This window comes from Capricornis sumatraensis, chromosome 3 (assembly GCF_032405125.1).
Source record: "Capricornis sumatraensis isolate serow.1 chromosome 3, serow.2, whole genome shotgun sequence".
Classification (NCBI taxonomy): Eukaryota; Metazoa; Chordata; class Mammalia; order Artiodactyla; family Bovidae; genus Capricornis; species Capricornis sumatraensis.
Window position 1 is genome coordinate 166069548 of NC_091071.1, and position 10258 is coordinate 166079805.

Here is a 10258-nt window from a genome sequence, read left to right on the forward strand (position 1 = left end):
TCTAGGACTTTCCTGGTGGTCCAGTATTTAAATAAGACTCTCTGCTCCCAATGCAGGGGGCCTGGGGTTTGATCCCTGGTCGGGCAACTAGATCCCACACACCCCAAATAAGACCTGGCACAAACAAATAAAAATAATAAATAAGCAAAAATTTAAAACACAGATCCTTCTGCTATGTTTTGAACGAAGTAGATTTAATTAGGATCCCCTTGTCCACTTACCTTACAATTTAAAAAATAATGTTAAAGCATTTTTTAGAGAATTCAGAGAACAATGGTTTAAATAAAACAGGACTGAAAAGATAAATCAATCACAGGGTTAGCCTAGAAAGCAAAAGAAGCAACTTGAGCCTTCAAAGAGGGTCACCTTCCACTTTTGGAAGGGGAAGGACCAATCCTTTATTCAGTGCCTACAATACATCAAATTCTATACAAATATGACCCCATTTATACTCAAACATTACTGGGTGAAGCAGTTGGTACTATCCCTGTTTTACAACTGAAGAAACAAACTCAGAGAAGTTAAATCTCTAAGTCAGAAAGCTGTTGAAGTAGTACCCAAATAAGGATTAAAACCCAGGCTTTCTCTAACTTCAAACCTCATGCTTTTATTATTGCCTCTCAATAGGGAGAGAGGGGCACACTTTATTTAAGTGAAAAAAGAGCTAATTTTTTAAAGTTTCAGGAAGTTCAGCTTATACCCCCAGACACTGTCATCCACCTAAATGCCACAAAAGGGCTCTATTGACACCTCAGATGTTCAGCTGCCTGATCTTTTTTTCAATTTCTCTCCTTGGCCTCACTTCTTGTGGAGAGCTAACAAGCAGGCTGTAAAGGGAAGGAAAAAATAAATAAATAAGGTGAAGCTTCCTAAAAATGCCTTACCCACAGGCAAAAGTACTTCTAGACAATCTTTGTGAAACTGACTCCTTTAAAAGATCTTTGCTTGGGTCTCTGGAGACCTTGGATGTCCCAAGAGTCAAAGAAAGAAAAAGTATCCTGTAAACAACACAAGAGAGGTGACCCGTCTGGTTCAGAGTCAGATGCTGACAATAATCATTATCTTACCCTTTCGGGTTTCCCTTTGTCTTTATAATGAAAATTATCCTCACTTAACAGGTGCAGAAATACTGTCCAACATCACAAAATTAATGACAGAGCAGGTATTTAAACCCAGGTTATTCTGTATGTCATTTAGCAAATTCAACCAGTCTTGTGGCATTTCTTCTACTATAACTTAATCTTTCTTTTTTTGGTAGGCCTTATCACAACCGTATTGTAAGTGCCAAAGGATGAGAAAGAAAGTGAAAGAAAGTGAAGTTGCTCAGTCGTGTCTGACTCTTTGCAACCCCATGGCCTGTAGCCTACCAGGCTCCTCTGTCCATGGGATTTTCCAGGCAATAGTCCTGGAGTGGATTGCCATTTGCTTCTCCAGGGGATCTTCCCAACCCAGGCATCAAACCTGGGTCTCCCGCATTGCAGGCAGACGCTTTACCATCTGAGCCACCAGGGAAGCCAAAGGATGAGAACTGCTTCTTAAATATATGTCTGAGAGGAAAACCTGAGTTTTGAAGCTAAACAGAACTGGGTGTGAGTCCCAACTCTGGTACATGCTTGCTGTGTGACCTTGGGGCAAATTGTTAAACCTCAGTCTTGCTTCTTACTTTTAAAAAGGAAGATTTTTTAAAAAAACAGAAAAAAGATTTTATGAACAGAAAAATATTAATACTAGAGAAGTTTGAAAAAATTATATACAGATTTTATCAACTGGCCTGGCTTAACTAAAAATGACTGTCATGTACAATCCATTAACTGAACATTTAATAAATGCTACATAAGGAGCAAGACAATCATGGTTTTCTGACTAAGGCATCTAGAGATAATGCTTCTAGAAGGGCTAGATTCATAGGGTATCTGCTCCAAAAGGTCAGGTGTCACGCCGTCCTCCAGAATATCAATGTATTTAGTTCAAACATCTAACAACAGCACTCCTTCCCCTGCTATCATCCATTTCTGGACCCCCTCATCACTGAACTATCTGCCATTTATCATACAATGCCTAATAGACAACAGGCATCTATAAACTATATCAAATTAAAGAAATATACCATTAACACTCCCAACTTCCCTTAACAATTCATATAACTTTACCATTCCCAAGTTTATAGTTCTCTGCCCTGTATCTTGTCTGTTGGTAAATCCTTTTGGATTCACAAGTCCAGTAAGTTTATTAACTTTGTATAAAGCCACTCCATTCATTTTTCAAATTACTTATTATGTAAAGCAAGAACACAGAGCTATACATTTTAAATTTTATTTAGGGTCATGAGCCCTTACAGACTAACTCCCCAGAAAAACAGACACAGTATTTCACATACAATCTTGACTAAGGGTGGGTATTGGCTAAAAAAAAAAATCCTTCAAAGCCCGAGTTAGTTCAGTTCAGTTCAGTCGCTCAGTCGTGTCCAACTCTTTGCAACCCCATGAATCGCAGCACGCCAGGCCTCCCTGTCCATCACCAACTCCCGGAGTTCACTCAGACTCGCGTTCATCGAGTCAGTGATGCCATCCAGCCATCTCATCCTCTGTCGTCCCCTTCTTCTCCTGCCCCCAATCCCTCCCAGCATCAGAGTCGTTTCCAATGAGTCAACTCTTCGCATGAGGTGGCCAAAGTACTGGAGTTTCAGCTTTAGCATCATTCCTTCCAAAGAAATCCCAGGGTTGATCTTCAGAATGGCCTGGTTGGATCTCCTTGCAGTAATTCCCATATTTCAAGATAATGGCAAACTCTTATCAGGCCTATTGACCATGGTCTCCCAAATCTCTTTCTTAGGGTACAACTTACAGTTTAGGGCTTTTTTTCCTTTTAAAAACAAAACAAACCACTTTATCTTAAGATAATTGTAGATTTACATGCAGTTTTAAGAAATAAGAGATCGCCTATATCCTTTACCCACTATTCTCTATGATAACATTTTGCATGTCTATAATACAATATCATAACCAAAAAATGCAAATACAATCTACTGACTTTATTTGGATGTCACTAGTTTTGCATGTACATGTGTGCGCGCATGCGTGTGTGCTTAGCTCTATGCATTAGAGCTCTATGCTCTAATCAGATTCATGCGACCACAACCAGTGTCGGTACAGAATGATTCCAGTACAGCACAGAACACAAAGATCCCTCATGCTGCCCTTTTATAGGCACAGTCACTGCCCTTCCTCTCTCCTTCACACTGGCAATCACTGATGTTCTCCAGCTCAATTATTTTGTCTTTTCAAGAATGTTAAATTAATGGAATTATACAGTATGTAATCTTTTGAGGTTGGCTTCTTAATTCAGCATAATTCTCTTGAGGGAATTCCTTGGCTGCCCGGTGGTTAGAGCTTGGTGCTTATCCACCAGGGCTGGGGTTCAATCCCCGGTCAGGGAATCAAGATCTTACAAGCTGCAAGGCCTGATCCCCACCCCCTCAATTTCTTGAGATATCTTAAGTTGTTGCATTTATTAATAGTTCATTTCTTTTTTTTTTACTGTTGAGTAGTATTTCATGGTATGGATGTACCACAGCGAAACAATTCATCAACTGGACACATATGGCTTATATCCAGTTTTCGGCTATTATGAACATTCATGTACAAGTTTCCTATGAATGCGAGTTCTAATTTTTCTGGGATAAATGCCTACAAATATAATTGCTGAGTCGTATGGTCAACACATGATAAGTTTTGTTAAAAACTGCTTTATCTGAAATTTATGCATGCTAACAATATTTTAGTTAACTATTGGTATTACATGTTCCATAAAAACAATATTGTACCACATAGATAAAGCCTTATGGGATTGACCTTTTCATATAACATTAGATTTCTAAGATCTCTCCATGTTGTGGCATTCAGCTATAGTTTTCATTTTCACTGCTGTGTAAGTATTTCATTTTGAAAACTTCTCAGTATCCAATCAATGATGAAATAAGGTACACCATTTTATTACTGAGGCATTCATGAACAAAAGTTTGAGCATATTCCCAATACATTCCTACTTTCCTAGATAAACAACCATGAAGTTGTTGCAAATGGTAAATGCTGCCTCTTTTTTTCCTAGTATTTATATTCATACCTACAAAGACATCCCTCACTGTCCCAAGAAGATTGGTCCCAGGACCACACCCCCATACTAAAATAAGAGGATTTCAAGTACCTTATATAAAATGACATAGTACTTGTACATAACCTACACACATCCTCTTGTGTACTTCAAATCATCTCTAGATTACTTATAACGTCTAATACAGTGTAAATAGTTCCAAGGTAAACCACTGCAAACCAATTCAAGTTTTGTTTTTTGGAAATTTTGGAATCCCCCTACCCCTGAATATTTCTGATTCACTGTTGGTTGAATTCACATACATGAAGAAACTGTGGATATAGACTGCCATTATTTGGTCTATAGTTCCCCTGCAATTCCACTTCTTGGGTTTAATAGGTCTTGCTAGAGATCTGTACAATCATAGCTACAGTTTTTCCAGTTGTCATGTACAGATCTGAGAGTTGGACCATAAAAAAGGCTGAGTGTCAAAGAACTGATGCTTTCAAATTATGGCGCTGGAGAAGACAGTTGAGAGCCTCTTGGAATGCAAGGAGATTATATCAGTCAATCCTAAAGGAAATCAACCCTGAATTCATTTGAAGGACTGACGGTGAAGCTCCAATATTTGACCACCTGATGTAAAGAGCTGACTCACTGGAAAAATTCCTGATGCTGGGAAAGACTGAGGGCAGGCGAAGGGGGTGACAGAGGATGAGATGGTTGGATAGCCACACTAACTCAATGGATATGAGTTTGAGTAAACTCCAGAGATAATGAAGGATAGGGAAGTCTGGCTGACTGCAGTCCATGGGATCACAAAGAATTAGACATGACTTAGATGTATTTAAATACATCAAAAAAGATGTATTTCTATAGCACATTGTAAATAAAACACAGAAATTAACTATTTTGAAATTTCAATAGGTTTTTGTTGGAAAATATTCTGAACTGACTTTTTTTGGCCTTGCCATGCTGCATGCAGGATCTGTTTCCTAACCAAAGATCAAACCCATGCCCTGGGCAGTGGAAGCGTAGAGTTTTAACCACTGGACCACCAGGGAAGTCCCTGCACTGAGTGCTTTTGGAGAATGAACTGCTGAGTATCCTTTCAAGATCATCTGGGGATTGTTACTCTATTCAAAATGTTTACTTATTTCTGAGTCATTTATACTGACTTGTATTTTCCCAGTTAGAAAAAGTGGAAAAAGAACACTGATATACATAAAAACATCTTATGTTTATTATGTAAGTATTTAACACAAATAATATGATAAATTATTTGTTTCAGAAAACAAGCATGGGTACCCTGAGAGTCCTTGTACTTTTGCAAATGCATTTAATTGTCATCATAGTTGATTATCAATTTGGCTAATATAGAAGTCTATATTCAAAATTGAAATCCTTCAGAATTGTGTTGATATTTTTCCATCATGCAATGAAGATGAATATTCATTCACCAACTATTTAGTAAGAGGCCACTCTGTGCAGTACTCTTAAAGGAACAGGAGACACAGCCGTGAACAAAGCAGACAAAAGATCCCTGCCCTGGTAGAACTGACATTTTGGTCATAAAGAGGGGGTAGCCAACAAGCAAACACGTTAACTACAACATATGGTGCATCAGATGCTGATAAGTACAAAATAAGGTTAAGCTGCGAAAGGGAGAGGGAGGGCTGGGAAGGCAAGAGTGGTCTGGGTCTTGCAGCACCTCTTGGGAAACGGGCCGAGTTGCCTGGAGGAGTCACAGTCCCAAGTGCTATGCTCTCTGGGTTTCCTCTTTCTTCTGTGTCTTGGTCTTGTCACCTTCACTATCTGCTGGCTAGCCTATGATGTGTTCAGATTTTCTTTTAATATTTTAGCACACACAAATTTTTTTGAGTACAATTTGTTGCAGGCACTATAGTGAGGGATGAGGGAGTGGTGAGCAAAGAGGTTTAGGTGTGAGGATCCAGACTCAGACTGACTTCAAATCTTCCTTATGCCGTTTATTGATTTTGTTATCTTAGGCAAATTATTTAATCTGCTTGTCTTGGTTTCCTCATATGTAGAAATAAAGGCAAGAATAATAAGAGTAACTTCCTCTTAATAAGGTTAATAGTTGATGTAAAGTGTTCAGACCAGTGTCCAGCATCCAGCATAGTGTTAGTCATATTTTTCCTGCACATAACCTCATCACAGAGTTTAACTACTATTGTCTTCTCAGTCTCATTTCCTCACAATTGGTCAACTTTACTACAATCCGTTTTCCAGATCATTCAAAAATATCTTAAAATAAATTAACTACACTAAACTTAAAAAAACCTTAAAAGCTGGGTCCAACATATACCAACATTTACCCACACTAAGAGTCTTCCTGGGTAGCTCAGCTGGTAAAGAATCTGCCTGCAATGCAGGAGACCCAGGTTCAATTCCTGGGTCTGGAAGTTCCCCTGGAAAAGGGATAGGCTACCCACTCCAGTATTCTCGGGCTTCCCTGCTGGCTCAGAAAATCTGCCTGCAATGTGGGAGATCTGGGTTCGATCCCTGGGTTGGGAAGATCCCTAGTGGCAACTCACTCCAGTATTCTTGCCTGGAGAATCCCCATGGACAGAGGAGCCTGGCGAGCTATAGTCCATGGAGTTGCAAAGAGTCAGACATGACCGAACCACTAAGCACAGCACATCCATACTGAGAGGTATTCACGTTTCCCAAGTCAGTTCTCTCAGTGAGCCAGCATTACCTCAACCCCCTTTCTCCAATTAAAATTCAATCTGGTTAAAGAAAAAAGACATAAAAAAAGCTTTGGACTTCTCCAGTGCTCCGGTGGTTAAGAATCCATCCTGCAATGCAGGGGACCTAGGTTTGATACCTGGCCCTGGGATCTAAGATCCCACATGCCACAGAGGAATGAAGCTTATTGGTGAAAACTAAGACCTGACACAGTCAAATAAATAAAATATATATATTTTTTAAAAGTGAGAGGGGGGAAAAAAGTTCAAATTAAAAAAAAAAATTAAAGCACGCTCTCTCGTGACAAAAGTTAAGCAGTAAGAGAGAGGTGAAAATTTTATTTAAGGATCAGGCTTTCCTGGTGGCTCAGATGGTAAAGAATCTGCCTGCAATGCAGAAGACCTGGGTTCGATCCCTGGGTAAGGAAGATTCCCCTGGAGGAGGGCATGGCAACCCACTCCAGTATTCTAGCCTGGAGAATCCCATGGACAGAGGAGCCTGGTAAGCTACTGTCCATGGGGTCACAAAAGAGTCGAACATGACTGAGCAACTAAAACCTTCACTATAAGGATTAAGTTTTTGATAGCTATTCTAAGAAATCGTATTTTACTTAAAAGGCTAGACTAGCACTGGACACCTGATGTGCGTAGAATAGCAAGAAAATTTTTGCATTTTCATCCTAAGTCTGTACCACGAATCTACAACTAGGAGAAAACTGGTGGCAAGTTATTAGCTAATGATTATAGGTCAAAAGGAACTGTGCCAGAGCTTTTCATACAACATTTAATCCGCACAACTCACCACCCCACTTTACAGATGAGCTTAGTGAGATTCAGAGTTTCCCAAGAGTAGATGACTAGTCAAGAGCTAGAATTTCAAAGCCAAGTCAACACCTTACAGTTCTAAAGTTTGTTATTTTATTCTACACATTTAATCTGGACTGTTTGAAGATGCAAGAAAATAAAAATAAAACCCAGTCAACTTTTACCATTGTCTGAGGTTCTTGAACCTACATGTACTTGCTTTCAGATTCAAACAACTGGTATTTGCTATATGCAAGACAATAAGATTTAAAAAGCTTTCCTTGCCCTCAAAGAGTTTGCCAGAAGAACACAATGAACAGTAATGTTTCAAACAATCTGACTGTGTTATAGAAGAGCAAAGCACAGAGCTGAAACCGTAAGCAGTTTATTTAAATGTTATTCTTGAATGTCTGGGGCTTTGTTTACTGTTTAAAAGTAAAGATCTCTAATGTTGGGAGACAGAGAACAAACGCAGGGGGAAAGATATTTTCATATAGGGCCTGTCCATTATTTCAATCCTGCCAAAGAGTCCAACTACTCACTCAGTGTTGGAAGGTTTTGAATTTTTATTTGCTTATAAAATTTAGGTATCATAAGACACTCTTATTATACCATTTTAACAGGAAGAGAGGGCAAAATAGGCGGTTTTCAGGAGAAATCAGAGCGACTAGATGATGGCTAGTTTTGCGCAAAAAAGGAGCGCTAGTCTACAGACAAGAGAACAAAGACTACTATTCCTCGTCTGTTTCACTACTGAGAAGAGCGGGGGAGGAGGCCACGCAAACTTCTGTCAATTTTTCCCCCATCTGATTGGGAATGCCACGCAAACCATCCTTAACCTCCCTCTATCACCCCTTCACCGTCTCTAGGTTTATTTTTTTCCCCTTTCTTGAATGCACAACACACATTATAAAATGAAGGGATCCAAAACGTCTGGCTAGGCAGAAATGACCATCTTATCTGCCGAGGTCGGAAATATAATTCGGAAAACCTCAAGCTCGGATTCCCACAGGTTGCTCCTGCCTCCAAGCAACTCAAGCTCCAGTTACCGCTAAGTCCGACCGGCCCCTGCGGCCGCGGCGCTGGACAGGGCACCCCAGTCTCATCCCATCTCACCTCGCCCCCCGCCCCACTCACGGTCCCTCCCGGCTCAGGCTGTCTTCACCTCCTACACTCTCAGTTGAGGCGCCGACAGCCACCCGCGATCAAACAAGCTTCCCCTTTGGGGGAAGGGGGAGATGAAGGTTCCTTTCTGGAAGAATCTGAGCACTCGGAGCGCAGGGCAGCTGCAAGAGGGGAGGAGGAAGGGTCGGCCAAGGGGGCGGGGAACGCGGCATTTATCCATCAAGATCTTTGCGCTAAGAGATGGCTAAGTTCCCTCCGGGCCTCTACTGCCGTCTGGAAATTCTCCCTCGCACTCTGGGCCGGGATGGGAACGTGGAATCTTAAGCTTCCGAAGATGAAGATGAGAGGAGTCCACGATTGCCGAGGTCCTCAGGGAACGGGAAGCAAGAGGAACAAAGCCGCTACCACCCATGCCCCCGGGTGGCCGGGCGACCCAGAGGGACCCCAGAGGCCCGCTTACCTGCCGTCAGCAACTGCATGGCGTGAGTGAAGGACGGGTCAAGCGAGTCCTTCTCGGCCATGAGTTCGGGCAGATACTTGTTCTCCGGCTCCATCTTGACGGAGGCAGTGGCTGAGGGGGGCAGCAGCGGGGTCGGCGCTGGACCGCCCACTGTCGCGTCGGGACCGGTGGCCGAGGGCGGCAGCAGCGGTGGCGGCTGCGTGGCGGGCGAGGCCCGGGCGCCCCCGCGAGACCCTCCTCCGCCTCCCCGGGACCGGTGAGGCAGCGGTGGCTGCCGAGGGGGCGCCTGACGCACGGAGGGGTGGGCACCTGAGGGGTCCATGGAGCCGCTGCGGCCCGAGGACCGGCTCATGCGAGCGGCGGGATCGTCCCGGCGCTGCATTGGGAAAGATCTGCGATTAAGGGATCGAGGAAGCGACGCGGTTGCGGCGGAGGCCTGAGCGCCGGCGGCCCGAGCGGCGGTTGGCGGGGGTGGGAGAGCGGGAGCGACAGCGACCGAAGCCGACCCGAGCGACCCAGCAAAAGAGAGCACCGGAAATGAGGCGGCGCGCGTGCGCAGCCAGCCACCGGCACCGCCCTTGGGTCTCTCCGCGGAGAACAAAGTCCCCGGTCGGGCCACGGCGCCTGCGCACCGCCATGGAGTCTGAAGAAGTCGCCTCCTCTCTCCCCTTTTCCCTCCGAGCCCTCCAGGCCGGGTACTTGTGCGCGTGCGCGGGAGGCCGCGGGCTCCGTTCGTTTCTTTTCCACGTGACTCGGCGCTAGCGGGACACGTGTCTCCTCCCTCCTCCCTGTTCTGGCCGAGCGCACGGAGGGGGCGGGGGCTGTGGAATGTCTTTGTCTGCGCGCGAGCCCGCGGAGTGTGGGGCGGGAGACCTGTTACTCGCGGGGCTACGCCTCCAACGGCTGAGCTGTGGACCGGGGGCGGTGCCTGTACTCAGTCGGGTGGGTCGGGGGCGGGGTGGGGAGGGGGGTGGTTACTGAAGAATGAAAGGAGACCCTCCCGGGGGATGCGGGAGGGGAAGGAGAGGGAATTGGGGCTGACTGGGCAGAAGAAGGCGAGGGTGAGAGG

The 10258-nt window shown here is 43.9% G+C and overlaps 1 protein-coding gene across 2 annotated transcripts in view; it reads right to left on the reverse strand.

Annotated features, from left to right (window-relative positions):
• Positions 1-9571, reverse strand: part of KHDRBS1 (KH RNA binding domain containing, signal transduction associated 1) — a 35479-nt gene extending 25908 nt beyond the window's left edge. For both annotated transcript variants that reach the window (XR_011144644.1, XM_068967242.1), the window contains exon 1: positions 9190-9571. Coding sequence is in view for 1 of the 2 variants with exons in the window: in XM_068967242.1 (XP_068823343.1) it covers positions 9190-9571 (382 nt within the window). In the remaining variant the exon portion in view is untranslated. The remainder of the gene's footprint in view (positions 1-9189) is intronic.
• Positions 9572-10258: the final 687 nt, after the last annotated feature.